Consider the following 21,028-nt stretch of genomic DNA (forward strand, 5'->3'; position numbering starts at 1 on the left):
TTCCTTATGTTCTTACGTTTGTGGGCTTCCTAGAGGCACCTGGCTGGCCACTGTGTGAACAGACTACTGGACCTGATGGACCTTGGTGTGATCCAGCAGGGCTTTCCTTATGTTCTTACGTTTGTGGGCTTCCTAGAGGCACCTGGCTGGCCACTGTGTGAACAGACGGCTGGACCTGATGGACCTTGGTGTGATCCAGCAGGGCTTTCCTTATGTTCTTACGTTTGTGGGCTTCCTAGAGGCACCTGGCTGGCCACTGTGTGAACAGACGGCTGGACCTGATGGACCTTGGTGTGATCCAGCATGGCTTTCCTTATGTTCTTATGTTCGTGGGCTTCCCTAGAGGCACCCGGTTGGCCACCGTGTGAACAGACTGCTGGACCTGATGGACCTTGGTGTGATCCAGCAGGGCTTTCCTTATGTTCTTACGTTTGTGGGCTTCCTAGAGGCACCTGGCTGGCCACTGTGTGAACAGACGGCTGGACCTGATGGACCTTGGTGTGATCCAGCAGGGCTTTCCTTATGTTCTTACGTTTGTGGGCTTCCTAGAGGCACCTGGCTGGCCACTGTGTGAACAGACGGCTGGACCTGATGGACCTTGGTGTGATCCAGCATGGCTTTCCTTATGTTCTTATGTTCGTGGGCTTCCCTAGAGGCACCCGGTTGGCCACCGTGTGAACAGACTGCTGGACCTGATGGACCTTGGTGTGATCCAGCAGGGCTTTCCTTATGTTCTTACGTTTGTGGGCCTCCTAGAGGCACCTGGCTGGCCACTGTGTGAACAGACTACTGGACCTGATGGACCTTGGTGTGATCCAGCAGGGCCCTTCCGAAGCCCTGCCGCCTCTGCTCCATCCAGCGCGCGCAGCCTCCTTGGCGCCGCCGCGTCCCCTTTTCCCCGCCGCTGCGGCCACTTCCGAAGGGGCGGCGTTGGTCTGGCGGGGCAGCCGCCGCGGACTACAAACCCCGTGGGCCTCTTCGGGGCTTGGAGCTGCAAAAAAAAACAACAACCCTCCTCTCGGGGCCGGAGGCGTGGCCGGAGCCCGAGCTCGGGCAGGGGGCGGAGGGAGAGGCCGGCTACAAAGCGCGGCGGGCGGACGTGCATTTGCACGAGGGGGCGGCGGCAGGCAGGCTGAGCTTCGCCCTCGGTGCGCTGCTGCGCTTGCATGGGTGGCGAAGCGGCCGCTCCGCCCGAGCCGTCGGCGCCGTCCCTGGGGGGCGCGGACCCCTCGCCTCCCCGCGCGGCGATGCCCCTGGCCGCGTAGGACGGCTCCTGGCCCCCCTTCGCCCTGGAGGTCTTGCCTCCCCTCCCGGCTGCCCCCTTCCCCCTCTTGGATGCTTTGCCCAGCCGCTCCCACTCCCCGCCGCCTTCCTCCTCCTCCTCCTCCTCCCCGAGCAGCTGCAGCAGCCGTCGGGGCTGCTGTGCCGGCGCCATGCACACGGTGCAAAAGGACACTACCTTCACCAAGATCTTCGTCGGGGGGCTGCCCTACCACACCACCGACGCCTCGCTGAGGAAGTACTTCGAGGGGTTCGGCGACATCGAGGAAGCCGTCGTCATCACCGACCGGCAGACCGGCAAATCCCGGGGCTACGGCTTCGTAAGTGCGGGGTCGGGAGGGCCCGGGGGTCGCCGCCGAGGGGGGGAGAGGGCGGGATCCGGCGTCTCCTTTTCTGCGCGGCGGGTTAATTAATCCCAGGTAGTTGGCCGGCACGTCGGGGGTGGTTTTTCCTCCGGGTTCTGGACCACGCGAGCCGCTTAGAACCCGCGCCCCGGTTCTACGGGCTCCGGCGTCGACGGGGTTGAAAAGGGACGTCGTGCATGAAGCATGTCGTGCTTAGGGGGGAGAAAAAAACTCTGGACCCCCCCCCCAACCACACACCCCTTTTCCTCTCCCCCCCCCAACCTCGTTTGTTCCACTTTGCTCCCATTTTAGCCAACGCTCTGCTACTGCTTGAGCGCGACTTTGGGCGAAAACGCAGGGGAGGTTTTTGCCTTGGATTTGCCGCTCTCCAAATGCACATTTCCCCCCCCCCCAGCCAAATACTCAAAAATAAGCCCCCATGCAGAGTTTGGAGAATTCAGATGGGGAGGGGGAATGTGCGTCTAGAGAGCAGCAAAACCTCCCATGCGTTAGTTCGCAGTGGGTCGCCGTGTTAGTCTGCCAGCAGAAGTAGAAAAGGGCAAGAGTCCAGGAGCACCTTAAAATATTTTCTGGCAGGGGATGAGCTTTCCTGAACCACAGCTCACTTCTTCAGAGCAAGAGTCCAGTAGCACCTTAAAGACTACCACAAATATTTTCTGGCAGGGGATGAGCTTTCCTGAGCCACAGCTCACTTCTTCAGAGCAAGAGTCCAGTAGCACCTTAAAGACTACCACAAATATTTTCTGGCAGGGGATGAGCTTTCCTGAGCCACAGCTCACTTCTTCAGAGCAAGAGTCCAGTAGCACCTTAAAGACTAACACAAATATTTTCTGGCAGGGGATGAGCTTTCCTGAACCACAGCTCACTTCTTCAGAGCAAGAGTCCAGTAGCACCTTAAAGACTAACACAAATATTTTCTGGCAGGGGATGAGCTTTCCTGAACCACAGCTCACTTCTTCAGAGCAAGAGTCCAGTAGCACCTTAAAGACTAACACAAATATTTTCTGGCAGGGAATGAGCTTTCCTGAACCACAGCTCACTTCTTCAGAGCAAGAGTCCAGTAGCACCTTAAAGACTAACACAAATATTTTCTGGCAGGGGATGAGCTTTCCCAAGCGTTGTCACCCTTTGCCGCTTCCTTAATGCGTGCCATAATTTATGGCAGCTCTTTAACCCTTTGCGATCCTGAATAGCGCACCTGCTAACCCTCCTGCATGAGATTCCATGCGCCCCGAGGCGTCGGATGGGCCGGGCCTCGTAGGCTGTGTTGTGTAGTGGTTAGAGTCGGGGGGGGGGAGGCTAGGATTTGAGAGGCCCAGGCTCAGGACCCCATCCCCCCTCGCATGACCTTGGGTTTCTCCTGGCTCCCTCGCCTACCTCACAGGGTTGTGGTGAGATGAAAATGGGGGAAGAAGGGATCTCTGTGTGTGTTGCCCAGGAAGTCTGGGATAATAGTGCATTGGATAGGTAGAAGCAATCATGGGAACCTCCCCCCACAAGATGGAGGGTGCTTTTTTAAAAAAAAAAACTGGTGTCAAGAAGAGGAGGAAATTAATGAGAGCCACAAAACTGGTTTTTACGGCTAAGAAAAAAAGGCGCTTCCAAAGGTGCTCATGAACGCGTAGGTGCGGATGGAGTGTTGTGTGATGTGTGTGTTCACATGTTTCGGTGGATTGGCTGGCTACTTGGGTAGAATAAGCGTGAGGGTCCTGCCCAGACGGTTCTCCGGAGACATTTCTGTGGGTGCTTTGTGAAGCTGCAGGCTTGGGTGCCAAGAGCCATCTTGCGTTTGTAGACCTGCAAGATTTTGCAGCTGAGACCTGTGCAGCCTTGTGGGGTGCTGTGTTCGAGTTTCGATGAGGCATGCACAGTAGTAGTCAATAGCTGCAATAGCTGTAAAAAAAACCGGCGGGGACCTAGCCAGCTGTAACACGGTGGTTCCAGTCAAAGTCTGTGCCATTGTCTCTGCCTTGTAGGGCGCAAGGGCTGTGTTACCAGAAGTAGTGCAGTATATCTCTAGGGCAGGAGTGTCAGAACTCTATTGTTACGAGGGCCAGATATAACATAAATGTTACTTGGTCGGGCCAGGCCGTGCCTTGCCCGCCCAGATCAAGAGTTGTGGGGTGGCTGGCTTGTGGGCCGGATAAGAGTTCTCAAGGGGCCAGATCCGGCCTGTGGGCCTTACGTTTGACAACCCTGTTGTAGGGGGTTCTCTTGGCTCTGAGAGTGTGCAACCTGTGACATGCTGCAATTTTGGGGACTGCCCTCTAGAATTCTATCCCTGCGAGTTGTGCAATGGGTTGGGCTTGTCTTGCAGTAGTTTTGCAAAGAGCGTGTCCTGTTTTGCACCAAACTCTGTGTCGGTGCTAGCTGAGGTTTTTTTTTTTTTTTTACATGTTGCTTTTCTTGGTGGTGATTGCTCGCTCAAAAGCCTTTTGCTCTTTACAGAGCAGCAACTCATAGCTTGAGGATCTGTTTTGCTTCTGACTCTCCGCTGTCACAGTGGAATGCCTTCATTATCCCAATATACTGCTTCCTTAAGCCCTCAACCGGCTCCTTGTAACTCTTCCCAGTGTTATAAAAAGGCATCGAAGGAGTTCAGTGTCACCTCCCCCCCCCCCCATCAACTCATGCCTCTCTTTTTCTTGGGTACCATATCGGCTCTAAGATTTGTCCCTTACCTATCCTATATAACAGTGATGGCAAACCTTTTAGAAACCCAGTGCCCAAACTGCAACCCAAAACCCACTTATTTATCGCAAAGTGCCAACACGGCAATTTAACCTGAATACTGAGGTTTCCTCCCAGCTCGGCAAGGGGGGGCAGCGGGGAGTCCAGGGAAGGGGGGCGGCTTTGAAGGGCTCCGCGCTCCCTTCAAAGCCCCCGCAGCCCCCGCGCGTGCCCACAGAGAGGGCTCGGCGTGCCAGACTTGGCACGCGTGCCATAGGTTCGCCAACACGGCTATATAACCTTACATCTAACGTCACAGTGCATTTTGGATAGACGGGGAACATTTTATCTCCCTTATGGGAAAGACTGGAACAAGTTCTAGGCTGCATGGGCAGAACTTTGCCACCAAGATAAATAACTCGATTCCTCTTTACCTTGTTTCCACCTGTCCACTTGGGATAGGCAGAACTCACGGTTTGGGGAGCCTTGCAGTACAATAATTCTTGCTAAGATGGTCCTCCAGAGGGAATTTTCAGCTACGTCAACCGTTTTCTATTCGAGCAAAAAGTCAAGGGGTGGCAGTTTGATGGAAACTGGGGAATTGTGCATTTGACAACCTGTTTCCTCCTGGGGTGGTTGGTTGAACACTGTCAATCAATTAAAGGAAATGTTAGCGATTATCAAATACTTGAAAAAAATTATACATTTCCTTTTTACTCAAACAGCATAATTACAGTTTTAATCAGCCAAAAATCCCCATCCTCCCTTAGAAGGGAAAGCGATCTTTATTCTGTTTTTATTCCTGATCATAGGAACATACCAAAACTGAAATTGCCTTTTAAAAAAATGCCATCATCTCTCATTCTTGTCACAACGATCAAATTAAACTTTTGTTTTGACTTTTTAAAAAAGGGTTGCCAGCTGCCTTATACTGAGCCATGCCGTTTGTCTATCAAGGTCAGTCTTGTCTGCTTTGTGACGGGCAATGTCTCTCTAGAGTAGGGGTGTCACACACACGGCCGGATCCGACCGCTTGAAAGCTCTTATCTGGCTTGCGAGGCAACCCCCCCCCCCACTCTCGATCTGGGCTGGCAAGGCATGGCCCGGCCTGACCAAGTGGCATTTGTGGCATATCTGGCCCTCGTAACAATTGAGTTCGACACACCTGCTCTAGCGTCTCGGGTAGAGGTCTTTTGTATCACTTCTTACCCACTCCTTTTCTACCATTTTGCATCCAGAAGGTTGCAGATTCAACCCCCAGCACGGGGGTTGAATCTGCAACCTTCTGGATGCAAAATGGTTGCTTTACCACTGAGCCACAGCCCTTCCTAAACTGAAAGTAAGCAATCCAGGCTTCCCAGCACGGGTATGCTCAGCAATTTATACCTATATAGGCTTGTCATATTTGCCTATAGCATTCAAGTTTCAGCCTCCAGATCCACCACGTGTCTTTGTATTTGAGGCTGCCTTATCTGTAAAGTTTATGTTGTGAATTGAACACATCTTAAAGGCCGTGAGTATATATTGAAGTGGCACCTGGACTCCCCCCTCCCCGCCAAACTGAATAGTGTGTATTTTCAAGAGGGAAAGTCCTTTGCTTTTATTCTGTTGTTCGCTGCCGACTTGGCCCAGGTAAACAAGTTCCGTTCCTTTTTTGCCCCCAGGAGAAAAATGGCAGAGACCGTCTCCTTCCCTTGGCAAAGCATATATGGAGGTCTTCCGTTTCTGAAAAAAAAGGAAACGAGAAGTTGTAGCTGCTCTGATCTCGGCGCCTGCCCCTAGTTTACCGCCTCGCTCCTGTGGCTGCCGTTTCCCTTGGGATCTTTCTGTCCGCTTCTGCCGGTGCTAGTGTAAATCATTACCAAACCGCCACCGTTGGGGAGCAAACTTGGGAGGAAGCAGGTGCACCAGAGTTCAAGGAATCTGCAGAGCCGTGTGTCAGCACGCCTCCGCTTCAAGGAGAATTGGCCTGTGTGGTTTTCGGCTTGCCAACCTTTTACTTTGTTGTGATGTCAACCAGACAACAAAACACCGTGCAGGTGGGGACGGAAGGCTTTCTCTCTCTGGCCTGGACACGAAGGATTACTCCCTTTTTCAGCTTTTGAAGTGAGATTTCATAGAAGTTGGAAGGCACCACCAGGGTCATCTAGTCCAACCCCCTGCACAATGTAGGAAATTCACAACTACCTCCCCCCCACACACCCCCAGTGACCCCTACTCTATGCCCAGAAGATGGCCAAGATGCCCCCCCTCTCCTGATCTCCTAAGGTCATAGAATCAGCATTGCTGACAGATGGCCATTTAGCCTCTGCTTAATAACCTCCAGGGAAGGAGAGCTTACCACCTCCCGAGGAAGCCTGTTCCACTGAGGAACCGCTCTAACTGTTAGAAGGTTCTTCCTAATGTTTAGACAGAAACTCTTTTGATTTAATTTCAACCCGTTGGTTCTGGTCCGACCTTCTGGGGCAACAGAAAACAACTCAGCACCATCTTCTATATCAGGGCTTCTTAAACTTTTTTCACTCATGACCCCTTTTCGCCCGAGAAATTTTTGCATGACCCCTGGTATATAAAATAGGTATACAAATCAAACCTTTACTGATAATAAATCATAAAGAAATTTATTTTAAAGCAATTCTTTGATATACATATAATTTTACCATTTACTGTTAACAAATTTTTTGCGACCCCCACATTCAGTTACACAACCCCATATGGGGTTGCAACCCACAGTTTAGGAAATTTGCTCTATATGACAGCCCTTCAAGTACTTGAAGATGGTTATCATATCACCGCTCAGTCTTCTCCTCTTCAGGCTCTTCAAGGAGAGGAAGACTGTAGCCCTTCACCTCTGCGGTTTTTGGTCAAGTGCTTGCCAGAAAGGAGCTAGTGGGGCATTTCGGGTGCTACAAAATGTGGATTGTGCTTCCTTCTAGGTGACCATGGCTGACCGAGCTGCGGCCGACAGGGCCTGCAAGGATCCGAACCCCATCATCGACGGCCGGAAAGCAAACGTCAACCTCGCGTATCTGGGAGCGAAACCAAGGAGTATTCAGACTGGTGAGCATTCAGCTGTTTCTTTCCGGTTAGTCAGGCTTGCTTAACTTGGTTCGAGACCTTGAATAGAGCAGTATAAATAAGCCCGGGGTTTTATTGTTTGCGCCCAGGAAATTCGGATCCTGCCGTCAAAACAGATTTCTGCATGTTACGCTTCCTTTGCGGGATGCTTTCTGCTGCCGAGTATGGAGTTCTCAACGCGTTGGCGGCCTCGGGGGAAGTCGAAGAGGGGAGACGAGGCAGGGAAAGACTGGCAGCTCAACCACATGCGCTCCTGTGCCAGTGGCTGAGGAGGGTGGGTCAGTGTCCGTAGCGAATGGGGCTACCAAGTCCCATCATCAGCCTGCGCCAGTCTCTGTTAGCAACTGCGCCACGTAAGTTGCTGTGGCAGCTGGCAATTGTACCATGTAAACAGAAGATGGAACGGAAGGGTTAAGGAAAGAAGGCAAAGCCTGCCTTTTCTTGAGAAGTCCTACCACCTCTGCTCAAAGTTTGAGGCCTCCTTCGGTAGCTGAAGGCTTCAAACTTTGCTGAACAGAGTGGGTGGGATACTTTTTATTTTTCTTTGTTTACAGAATGTATATCCCTCTTTTTCTGCCCACGCAAAAGCCACCCGGGCGGCTAGCCATTTAAAACTTACATAATAAAATCACATTTTTAAACCACTGAAATCAATCCCTCAAACACACATCATTGAAGCAACTAAAAGCAGAGTTAACGTATGTACAAAGCCATATAAACAGCAATTAAGGCATTGGTTAGGAAGGAGGGATCACTGAGGGAATGCCAAGCGAAACCAGACAGGCTTTGCCCACTGGCAGAAGTTGACAACAGAAGCGGACAGACGAATCTCCCGGGGGAGAGAGTTTCAGAGCTTTGGTGCCGTGACCGAGAAGGCCCTCTCCCAGGTTGTCACCTGCCAATACTTGCCAATAAGGCAGCACTAAATGTTCCACTGCTCCCAGGGCCAGAAACCAGGGTGTCTCAGTAGACTGGGGCAGATTCACTAGTCAGCAACACTCACTGAGATTTTTGGGACAGAACATAATCTAGTAAAAAAAAAAAACAACCTCCCCCCAAAAAAACCCAGCTGCTTGTCAATTTTAGCCGCGGGTGGCATTTCCTGTTAATCAGGACAGCCGAAATGTTGCACTTGGTCTGTTAACTGTCCGGAGAGAAAGAGAAAAAAAAAACCATCCCTTGAATGGAGGTTTAGTGGGGTTTTATTCAGTGATATTGTTGAATTCCCCGCCTTGAAAAGTTTCAGCTGCCCATTCCTACACACGTTTAAAGGGACAAGTCATTTTTCTCCAGGTCCGTGGGCAACCCGTTTTCACTGCTAGTCGAAACCCAACGTACTACTGGTTTTGCCAGGGGAAATTTTTCTGATAGCCAGGTTTTGTCGTTGTGGCTACTCTTTTAGTACTTCTGTCTGCTGCAAAAACCTAACCCCCCCCAAAAAACACACACAGCGGAGTGACCCTACATGCTAAAAATTTGGCAACGGCGAGAATTAAGAAGAATTATCCGCCTCATGAACTTTTCTCGGGTCTGAGCCACTGGGGTTTGTGAAAAACCTGTTTGTATGTGTTATATGTTTTTAGGAGGGTTTTGTAAATGTAAGCGATTGTACTTTTATCACTTTTGCACTAAATGGTGTGTGTTACAACATTATTTTCTATGTTAATTGCAATTTTTGAACAAGAGTCATTATACTGTGGTTTCTGTTTGCTGCAAAAACCTGACAAGCGGCTGTTTTGTGGGCTGGGGAGGGGAAGGGGCTGGCAGAACCTGCTTTCGTCCCTGGTGACTTGGCTGGCATCCCTTAGAACGTGTGCCTCCTTTAGCTCTCACGCAGGCGGCTGCCGTTTACTCATACTATGAAACACATCAACTGCCTTGGGGGCACTCTTGCAGGGAAGCTAAAACCTGGGTTGCCACGGCAGGGTGCCTCGTGAGTTTGCAATATTTAATCCCTCATTTTACTCAACCGGCCTTTTGCTATTAGCCATTCACTGTTGGCTTAATCACGCATAACTCAGCGAGTTACTAGTCTTGTTTGCTGTCCTTCCCTTTATCCGTTTATTTTTATCCTTCACTTCCTCCCAAGGACTCAGAGAAACCTATATGGCTGCACCTCTCTGTTCAGTCTCGCAACAGTCTTGCGAGGTAGGCTAGGCTGAAGAACTGTTGCAGGAGGACTTAGTTGTTATGGCTGAGAGGGGTTTGAACCTGGGTCTCCCGGTCTAATTCCGACACTGTAACGACTGCATCACATCGGCTTATGCTACTATCTTGGCTGCTTCTGTTTCATCTGGTTTTGCCAATTTCCATGCTCAATATTTACCTATGCTAAGATAATGCCAGAATTTTGATGCTCAGCTATGAAGGTTGTTTATCGGTATAATCCTCAGCAGAGTTACATCCTTAAAAGGATGTAACTCTGTTTCGGACTGAACCGCTTATCACCCGTCATATATATGATTTGGTTGATATAACAATTAAAACCTATTAATAAGAAAAGCCGTGCTGGATCAGACCAAGGCCCATCAAGTCCAGCAGTCTGTTCACTCAGTGGCCAACCAGGTGCCTCTAGAAAGGCCACAAACAAGACGACTGCAGCAGCACCATCCTGCCTGTGTTCCAAAGCACTCCCCTATTAAAGCCTTCTAAGTTGGCAGCCATCACCACATCCTGGGGCGGGGAGTTCCACAGTTTAACTGCATTGTGTGAATAAATACTTCCTTTTATCTGTTTTGAATCTCTCAGCTTCAGCAGATGACCCCGCATTCTGGTATGAGAGAGGGAGAAAAGCTTCTCCCTGTCCATTCTCTCCATACCATGCACAATTTTATAAACCTCTATCATGTCTCCCCTTAATCACCCTAAGCATTTTAACCGCTCCTCACAGGGCAGTTGCTCTAGTCCCCTGATCATTTCGGTTTCTCTTTTCTGCAACTGTGCAGAATTTCTCTCTGAATAAGTATCATTCTCCAAAGCTCACAGTCATGCAACCCATGTGCCTTTTTGCATTAGAGGACTGCTCAAGCAAGTGTGGTATAGTGGTTGGACAAGGATCTGGGAGATTCAGGTTCAAATCCCCACTCTGCCATGGATGCTTCCTAGGCAGAGCTTGGACATCTCAGCCTAACCTACCTCACAGGTAGAGGTAGGGGAGGGCGAGCCACTTGGGGTTCCCAATGAGAAAAGTGGGGTACAAATGACGTAAATAAATGAAATTGGGACACTGGGATGATGCAAACTGAACATTTCAACTCTTACTGTAACTGCAGAGTCACTAAGCAAGATAGTTAAATTGGAAGACTTACGGTCCATTCCTAAGGAGAGTTACTCCAGTCTAAGCCCATTGAAATGAATGGCCTTAGAGTGGAGTAACTTTCCTTAGGAATGCACTGTAAAGACTGCACTCCTGTTCACATTTATGTGGGAGTCCCACTGACTAGGAAAGAAATCCCCCAAAGAGCTCTGACAGACCTATTTTTGAGAAGAATGGTTGGAATTGGGCCATAGTTTCCAGAAGTAATGGCTTCAATTACTGGGTGGAATAGTGTTTCGCCATGAGACAGAAAGTAAAAATTTCATGCTGTTTTGGCTGGTAGAGCCATAAATATTCATAGTTTGAGATCTGGGCGCATTGCGGATCTTGAGTAACTAGATTACCCATGCAGGTTCATTGAACAATGCTTGTGAGAGACAGAATAGTGTATCCTAGAGCCTTCGATAACTTGCAGGGATCCTGTAGGAAGTCCATAACAATAAATACATGACTTGCAAAGAGCCAGCGTGGTATAGTGGTTAAGAGCAGTGGACTCTAATCTGGAGAACCGGGTTTGATTCCCCACTCCTCCGCATGAAGCCAGCTGGGTGACCTTGGGCTAGTCACAGCTCTCTTTGAGCTCTCTCCGCCTCACCTATCTCACAGGGTGTCTGTTGTGGGGAAGGGAAGGTGATTGTAAGCTAGTTTGATTCTTCCTTAAGTGGTAGAGAAAGCTGGCATACAAAAACTAGCTCTTCAATATGTTATTTATAATGCATTGCCTCACACATTCTCTCGCCTCCCCCACCCAGAGTGATTGAGGTAAAGTGAGCCATCAAGTCGCAGCCGACTTATGGCATCCCTGTCATGGGGTTTTCAAGGCAAGTGAGGAGCAGAAGGCTTTCCTCTGCACAGCAACTCTGGTCTTCTTTGGTGGTCTCCCATCCAAGTACTAATCATGGCTGACCCTGCTTAGCTTCCAAGCTCTAATGAGATTGGGCTAGTCTGGTCTATCTAGGCTGGTGCCCAAGTGTTTAGTTTAGGTTGAAAAGCTACTCAGGTGTTTGATAGGAAGTCATGGATTCAGTTTTAAGATACTGGCTCAGTGCAGACATTAGAGCAACTGACAGTTTAGCAATAGGGAGCACACACACCCATTATTAAGGCATGTGAACACATGAAGATGCCTTCTGCTGAATGAAACCATTGGTCCATCAAGGTCAGTATTGTCCACTCAGACAGGCAGCAGCTCTCCAGGGTTTCAGGCAAAGGCCTTTCACATCACCTACAGCCTGGTCCTTTCAGCTGGAGATGCTGGGATTGAACTTGGTACTTTCAGCATGCCAAGCAGATGCTCTATCACTGAGCCATAGCCCTTGCCCAAACTTTGAGAAGAAGAGCTGGTTTTTATATGCTGATTTTCTCTACCTTTTAAGGAGAATCAAACCGGCTTACAATCTCCTTCCCTTCCTCTCCCCACAACAGACACCCTGTGAGGAAGGTGAGGCTGAGAGAGCTCAAAGAGAGCTGTGACTAGCCCAAGGCCACCCAGCTGGCTTCATGTGTAGGAGTGGGGAAACCAACCCGGTTCTCCAGATTAGAGTCCACTACTCTTCACCATTATACCACACTGGCTCTCTGAACTGATCACAACAGTAAAGGGAGGAGGAAATCTGTGTGTGGAAAGGGGAAGAGAGAATATTTGAGCCTCTGTGGCAATCCTGTTCGACAGGCCATGGTTTGGTGCTGAGCTGTCAGACAGCTGAATCAAACTCAGATTGTGTTATAAATGCCGTTTCTTTAAAATGTAAGAGCAAACCATGGACTTTTTAAAAGCACCCTAATACATTTGGGTGTGTATGATATACTGTTATGTTTGTCATATTACTTAGCCATTTTGGAAAGTAGACTTCCCATGTGGGAGTGCAGGGCGAAGCCAATATGGACGGTGCATTTTTGCTTTGTAGTCTGAAAGTTTTGCCTGCAACCTAATTGAAGGGACGATTTGCTAATATTCGGTTCTCTAGCCGCCTCTGTTGTGCCTCTCGCAAGATTGAGACCGCTGATTGCGTTTTGTTATTTTGTGATCGACGGTCCTCACTGCAAGAACTCTGGATTTCCTTCATTTTGAGCAAGTATCAACTTCCCATTGAACCTCCAGTAGTTTCCTTTTTGTTGGCCGATGTTAGTCCGCGGCTATGCCATCTGAGGCCAAATTCTTGTCAGTTATGTCTTTGAGACACTCTCCTACCATGTATTAATGTAACATTCCCACGGTTTTATTGTTATTGATAGAAGAAATGTGGGTTTTTTTTGGTACGGCTCAAGACCTCTGGTTGAAGGAGCTTATTATTAATAAAGGAAAGGGGCTTATGGAGAGGCCAGGAATGGATCTGTGTTGATAATGGGGCTTGCAGGGGAATCCTGCTTTGCTATAAATAAGGCCCCTAACAGGAAATTTTGTTGTGATGCACACGTGTAGGTAGAGGATTCTGAAAACAAATGGTAGCGGATGAAGGCATACAGCAGGCACAAAGAGAGGGGAGTTGTTGGTAGTGGTGGTTGAAAGCGCTGTCAGGTTACAGCCGACTTACGGCAACCCCATAGGGTTGCCAAGGTAAAAAAAACGAGCTGAGGTGGTTTGCCATTTCCTACCTCTTCTCAGCAGCCCTGGCCTTTCTTGATAGTCTCCCTTCCAAGTACTAACAAACCCTGCTTAGCTTCCAAGATCTGACAAGATGGGGCTAGCCTAGGCCATCCAGGTCAGGACTAGAGGGGAGTTACATTGATGGAAATGTGTTTGTACTGTAAGGCCAAGCCCCGGAATTAGTCTTTATGGGCTTGGTTGCTATTTGATAATGTAACCTAAACACTTTGCAGACTTAAGATAAGGGGGGGAGAGACAAACAGTCAGCACATTTACTTGAGATTGGAGTGCCCTGGATCTTCATTTATGAGCATGTGTGTTAATGAGCATGTGAGGTGATGCATAAGAAGAGTTGGTTTTTATATGCCGTCTTTCTCTATCACTTAAGGAAGAATCAAACCGGCTTACAATCACCTTCTCTTCTCCTCCCCACAACAGACACCCTGTGAGGTAGGCGAGGCTGAGAGAGCTGTGACTATCCCAAGGTCGCCCAGCTGGCTTCGTGTGTAGGAGTAGGGAAACCAACCCGGTTCACCAGATGAGCCTCCGCCGCTCATGTGGAGGAGTGGGGAATCAAACCCGGTTCTCCAGATCAGAGTCCACCGCTCTTAACCACTACAGAAAGCAAGTGCCATTTCCTTTTGGTACAGAGTGGGTTATAGTTGTCTTCTCCCTGTGAGCGCATGTGGGTACAACAACATGTGTGGCATTGCCTTGTTCAGTCTCATGTAGAAAGTATGTAGTTATGTTGGGCCTTGAATTTTCACGCCCAAGGATTTAGACTAATATTTCAGTACCATTAGCCCACATTCATTCTTAATCAGCAAGATGTTGCATGGAGTAATCTAATATCGTGCTTACCAATTTTTTCCCTTAGGTTTTACCTTGGGGGTGCAGCAGTTACACCCAGCACTCATTCAGAGACCTTATGGGTAAGTGGAATTTTTGTTAATATCCTGAACAGTCGGTTTGAAATAAATGCTTTAAAAACAGGCCCCCTCCCAATTGTTCAGTTGAGGCAGTAAGCAAAGATCCCTTATTTATAACAAAGTTTTCTGATGCTTGTTTTTCTCTTGGTGAAGCTTTTTGAAAACTTGTCTATGAGATCTCAGTTTATTGTGACTTAAACCATGTTTATACCATCAGCAGACTGCGATTGTGACTCATAACTTCACTTGTATGCATGCAGTTGTTTGCATATGTGTTTGGCCTTGGAAGTGCTCAATGGAGTGATGTTTCTTGAAAACTTGTGTATGGGTTCTCAGTTTATTGTGACTTAAAACTATGTCACGCCGTTAGCAAACTGCAATCATGACCCATAATTCTTCATATATACTTTCAGTGTTTGCATATGTGTGGGCCTTGGGAATGCTCAGCGGAGTGATGTTTCTCTGTCCTCTCACCTCCCCCAGTGCAACATGGCTACTATAGGGAAGGAAGGTCTGTGTGGTATCCTCTTTAAGGTCGCATGTTTGAGGTGGGATCCCTCATGGGGGCATTGGGCCCATGTGGAATATGGCATAGCCTTAATGATGTGCCCTAGTTCATTTGCAGAAGTGAGATGTGTTTTGTCGTCTCTTATGGACTGTAGAGGGTGCTTCTCTCCCCCCCCCACCCCCCGATCATTGGTACAATTGTCCAGAACCACCTTCTTCGGGCCACTGTTCCCTCTGGAAGGTTCTCTTCCTCAGGCTCCATGGAACTGAATGGGGGCTGTGCCAGATAGTCAACTACTAAAAGCCTCGGTGAGGGCCTGCTGAAGCAACCCGCTTAAAAATCTGAGCATGGCGATGCTTTTGCACCGTCCTCGTCCATTTACACGGGGCCTCCGTCGGAGATGTGGTGCGCCTCTGCTTTGTTCCGCGTGTAAAGAAAAAAAGCCTGGCCCTAACAACAAGCTGCCGTTGGATGCCAAGCCTAATATTCGATGAAAGAAACATTAGGTCAAAAATTGATTCTGGACAGATGTTAGCCGGGGCTCGAGGGGTCCACAGAAATGAACCATTGTCTTCCGCTTTCAATAGCGGCAACCATCCCTCCCCAGTCCAAAAAGATCCCCATTTTCTGTGTCTAATAGGACCTGGCAGCTGCTCTGGAAAAGACGAGCGTTCTCGCACAGAACAATAGGGACTGTCATACTACCTTCATTTAACTGTTTAATGATTGATGTGGTTCCTTTTTTTAAAGTGCTGGTTTTTTTGGATGTGAACGTTCATCGGGTTTTGTTTGCAACTTTTCCCAAGAAAAATGGGTCCCTTTTTTTTTTTTTTTTTTTTTAAAGAGGAAGCTTTGGAACGCTGCTGGTTTCTAAGGGACAATATGTGGGAGTGCTGTGCCCCCCCTTTGTCAAGAATAATAATTAATATTTCATCTTTTCTCCTGCACTCCGCGCACAAACCTGCATTTCTTTCCCAGCCGTTTTTCTCTGGCTTCCACAAAGGCACGGAGTTGATGCTTCTGAAGGTCTAACGAGGTGGTGTTGTCTAAACAACGAGCCCCACCACCTTTGTGGGGTGTGTTGTGGAAACGCATTGTTTCCCTTACAAATTAACTAATGCTGAATGCTAAGAGGAGGGGAAATGCAGAAGTAAGATCAGAAAAAGAACATTAGGTTGGGGAGGGGTGGGGGCTTCTTGATTTAGAAAGGCTGTTGCAGCTTGTTGAATTCAATAACAAAAAAAAACCCTCTGTCGAGTAGGATGTAACTTTTACGACAGCAGTTTTTCTGGCAAAATCCTCAGTTCCTTAAGGATTTTACTGCCTCTGCAGTCCCATCCGAACAACATGGATTTGCATAAGCGTGACTGTTTTGAGAAATGAACTCTTTGCATTTTAAAAACTATCCCTCCCGGGTTGTTAGTAGTGCTCTGGATAGCAAATGAATTGTCATAATTGAAAACCTCTATGAATTATTTTACTGCCACAGTATGCTAGCTGCTGTCCAGAACAGAGGAGGGGCTGTGGCTCAGTGGTAGAGCATCTGCTTGGCATGCAGAAGGTCCCAGGTTCAGTCCCCGGCATCTCCAGTTAAAGGGACTAGGCAAGCGGGTGATGTGAAAGACCTCTGCCTGAGACCCTGGAGAGCCGCTGCCGTTCTGAGTAGTCAGTACTGACTTCGATGGACCGAGCGTCTGATTCAGTAGAAGGCAGCTTCATGTGTTCATGTGAGGTGGCGCAGTCTCATTTCAGAGGACTCAAAGTCTATAGCTGATGGGCTGCTAGTAGAACTGGTACAGCAGAAAGCAGCTATAGAATCTGTAGTATGATAGGAGGGACTGCCTGTCTGGCACAATTCCCTGTGCGCTGACTCTGCTGCTGTGGTGGCATGGAATGTTCATGAATATTCCAGCTGAGGAGTGGAAAGTGCGAGGGCACACAGGATGCAAGGACAAATATTTATGAACAGCAGCAGAGGGAGAAGAGGCCTGCCGTTGCTGTTGTTTAAGTCCTAACAGTGTGATTCTCGCTGAGTTTAGGGTAGGAACTTTTGCCCAGGTTTCTTCAAGTGCCGGGTCGCTTAGCTGACTTTCTTGAGCAACCCGGGCTTTCCCAGTGCTTCTGTACACCCATCTGACTGACGGCACACCAGCGAGTGTTATTCATAAGAACTTAAGAAAGGCCATGCTGGATCAGACCAAGGTCCATCAAGTCTAGCAGTCTGCTCACACAGTGGCCAACCAGGTGCCTCTAGCAGCAGCATCCTGCCTGTGTTCCAAGGCACCTAGTATAATAGGCATGCTCCTTGGATCCTGGAGAGAATAGGTATGCATCATGACTAGTATCCATTTTTACTAGTATCCATGAATACCCCTCTCTTCACTTGTGAATGGATGACAATCTGATCTGTGTGATACTGCTGAAAACAAACTGGGTCACAGTTGGGGAAGGGGGGGGGCTTTCCAGCATATTGAATCCGACTTGGAAATTTTTTAGCCTGCTAACAAGGAAACCCCATGTGAAGATGAAAGCGAGAGTGTAGAAGGAGGAAGGAAACGAGGGCTACTGACAAAATTGCCTTCCTGAGGCATGCACTCATTTGAATCATAGAATCAAAGAGTTGGAAGGGATCACCAGGGCCATCAAGTCCAGCCCCCTGCACAATGCAGGAAATTCACAACTACCTCCCCCCTCCACACCACTAGTGACCAGAAGATGGCCAAGATGCCCTCCCTCTCATCATCTGCCTAAGGCCACAGAATCAGCATTGCTGACAGATGGCCATCTAACCTCTTCTTAAAAACCTCCAGGGAAGGAGAGCTTACTACCTCCCGAGGAAGCCTGTTCCACTGAGGAACCGCTCTAACTGTTAGAAAATTCTTCCTAAAGTCTAGACGGAAACTCTTTTGATTTAATTTCAAACCGTTGGTTCTGGTCCGACCTTCTTGGGCAACAGAAAACAACTTGGCACCCTCCTCTATATGACAGCCCTTCAAGTACTTGAAGATGGTTACCATATCCCCTCTCAGACTTTTCCTCTTCAGGCTAAACATACCCAGCTCCTTCAACCTTTCCTCATAGAACTTGGTCTCCAGACCCCTCACCATCTTTGTTACCCTCCTCTGGACACGTTCCAGCTTGTCTACATCTTTCCTAAATTGTGGTGCCCACAACTGAACACAGTACTCTAGTTGAGGTCTAACCAGTGCGGAGTAAAGCGATACCATCACTTTGTGTGATCTGGACACTACTGATGCAGCCCAAGACTGCATTTGCTTTTTTAGTTACTGCATCACACTGCTGACTCATGTTCAATGTTTGGTCTACTAAGACCCCAAGATCCTTTTCTCACACACTACTGCTGAGACAAGTCTCTCCCATCCTATAATTATGTATTTGATTTTTCCTACCTAAATGCAGAACTTTACATTTGTCTTTGTTGAAGTGCATTTTATTAGTTCTAGCCCACTTCTCCAGCGTGTCAAGATCATCCTGCATCTTGGCTCTGTCTTCTACTGTATTTGCTACTCCTCCCAATTTAGTATCATCTGCAAATTTAATAAGCATCCCCTCTATTCCTTCATCCAAATCATTTATAAAGATGTTGAACAACACAGGGCCCAGCACAGATCCCTGAGGAACTCCACTAGTCACTTCTCTCCAAGTGGATGAGGAACCATTAACTAGCACTCTTTGGGTATGATCTGTCAACCAGTTGCAGATCCACCTAACAATAATAGGATCTAACCCACATTTTCCCAATTTGTCAACTAGAATACTATGTGGAACCTTATCAAAAGCCTTACTGTAATCTAGATAAACTATGTCTACAGCATTCCCCTGATCCAGCAAGGTAGTAACTTTCTCAAAAAAGGAGATAAGATTAGTCTGACATGACTTATTCTTGAGAAACCCGTGCTGGCTCTTAGTGATCAGATCCATCCTTTCTATTTGCCTAGTTTCATGTTGATTTCAACAGGACGTGGACCGGGTCCCCACGTGACCCTCATAGGGCAGATACTGTTGAAAATGGCATCCCACTATCTTGTTTTCCATGCTCAGCTGCAGTGTTCGCTTTTGCCACATGGGTTGCTCTCATCACACTGACAGTTGCCAACGCGTGTTCTGTGGGATGGGCCCCTGGAGAGCGATCTAGACTAGGGGTGTCAAACTCAATTGTTACGAGGGCTGGATATGCCATCAGTGTCACTTGGCTGGGCCATGCCTTGCCAACCCAGATCGAGGGGGAGGTGGCTGGCTCGCGGGCCGGATAAGAGCTCTCAAGGGGCCTGATCTGGCCCTCGGGCCTTACGTTTGACCCCCTGATCTAGACAGTAAGAATTCTCGAACACATTAGCTGTGAGATGGAAAATGCACATTTCAGAAGCATATTTTTTTTAAAAATGTGTTATTGTATAAAGGAAGGGTACAGAAGGAAAAAAGGGGAAAGGGAAAAGATAGAAATGTCCAACATACAATTACAAAGAAATTGAGCACAAAAGTAAATCAGGCAGCTAAGTTGTCCTGCAGTTCTACACCATTTTATGATCAAATATTCACTCTAATTATAAAGTGAAAAAAATATTTAAGCGTAAAATATAATCTAAGGATGATCATTTTATGAACTATTAAACATATTGAATATCTCTATTATATCTCTACCATCAGGATTATTTCTTTGCAATTCAGCAGCATCTTGATATCAAATGTGAGGTATATGCCAGCCGCATTGTGGGCCTTAGACTGCAGCTTTAATTAGATTCCCATCTGTACATGGCCTAGCAACCCTAGTAGCCCAGATTAGCCCCATCTCACCAGAGCTCAGAAGCTAAGCAGGGTCACTGATAGGATGGAGAACTTTTGAAAAAACATAACCTACAAACAGTGTTTAAACACACCAAGAAAATACAACAGATGCAACGATCAGCAAAAGACAAAAGAGACCCCCTCACCTCTGCAGGAGTATATCGTATACCTTGCAGTTGTGGACAAGTTTACATCGGGACCACAAAACGCAGCATACAAACAAGGATAAAAGAACATGAAAGATACTGCAGACTTGGCCAACCTGAGAAATCAGCAGTGGCTGAACATGGACTGACCCAAACAGGACACAGGGTCTTATTCCAAGACACTGAAATACTGGACAAGTCTACCAACTATTTTGTCAGATTGCACAGAGAAGCCAGAGAAGCCATTGAAATTCATAAACATCAGCACAACTTTAACAGAAAAGAAGAGAGTAAGAATGAATAAGGCTTGGCTTCCTGTCCTGAAAACCTCCAGACTAACAAAGACTACAATCTACAATAGCCATGCAGATTAGCTTTGGATTGCACACGTTATCAGATCACTTCAGGATACAATGGTTCCACATTAACATACCAAACCCTCATTAGCATATTATATTGATACTTACAGGACAATGATTAGCACATTACCTTTAATACTTTGCAGGACAATGACTCAGCTCAAACCCAACTCCCTTCTGACTATATATTACTCTCCCTACACACTTGACACTGAGAGACACTATCCTTCAGTGTTACTCCTCTGAAGATGCCTGCCACAGCTGCTGGCGAAACGTCAGGAAAGAAAATACCAAGACCACGGTCACACAGCCCAGATAACCTGCAAGAACCAATGAACTCTGACCGTGAAAGCCTTCGACAATATTTTAAGCAGGGTCAGTACTTGGATGGGAGACCACCAAGGAAGTCTAGGGTTGCTATGCAGAGGAAGGCAATGGCATAATACTAAAATGCGGGGTCATCTGCTAAAGCTGGAGGGTGAGAGATTCAAATCAGGTAAAAGGAAGTATTTCTTCACACAACGCATAGTTAAAATGTGGAACTCCCTGCCCCAGGATGTGGTGATGGCTGCCAACTTGGAAGGCCTTAAGAGCAGAGTGGACATGTTCATGGAGGAGAGGGCTATCCATGGCTACTAGCCAAAATTGATTCTAGTCATTATGCATACCTAATCTCTCCAAATACCAGAGGAGCATGCCCGTTATATTAGGTGCTTTGGAACACAGGCAGGACAATGCTGCTGCATTCGTCTTGTTTGAGGGCACCTGGTTGGCCACTATGTGAACAGACTGCTGGACATGGTGGGCCTTGGTCTGATCCAGCGTGGCATTTCTTATGTCCAACCACATCCGCTCGTCTCTGAAAACCCCAAGAAGTGGAGCTTCATGGGGTCGCCATGAGTCAGTAGTGACTCAACGGCACTCTTTACCTTACGCTTTGCCTGCCTTGGAACAGGGAAAGCTGCTGGGAAGGGAGGTGATGG

At 47.9% G+C, this 21,028-nt stretch overlaps 1 protein-coding gene across 1 annotated transcript in view; it reads left to right on the top strand.

The window, feature by feature from the left end:
• Positions 1-1,402: 1,402 nt before the first annotated feature.
• Positions 1,403-21,028, top strand: part of RBM38 (RNA binding motif protein 38) — a 44,702-nt gene continuing 25,076 nt past the window's right edge. The window contains exons 1-3 of the mRNA XM_056845026.1: positions 1,403-1,601; positions 7,253-7,376; positions 14,175-14,229. Of these exons, the coding sequence (XP_056701004.1) occupies positions 1,434-1,601; positions 7,253-7,376; positions 14,175-14,229 (347 nt within the window). The 5' untranslated portion in view covers positions 1,403-1,433. The remainder of the gene's footprint in view (positions 1,602-7,252; positions 7,377-14,174; positions 14,230-21,028) is intronic.

The sequence above is a fragment of the Euleptes europaea genome, chromosome 2 (assembly GCF_029931775.1).
Source record: "Euleptes europaea isolate rEulEur1 chromosome 2, rEulEur1.hap1, whole genome shotgun sequence".
NCBI lineage: Eukaryota > Metazoa > Chordata > Lepidosauria > Squamata > Sphaerodactylidae > Euleptes > Euleptes europaea.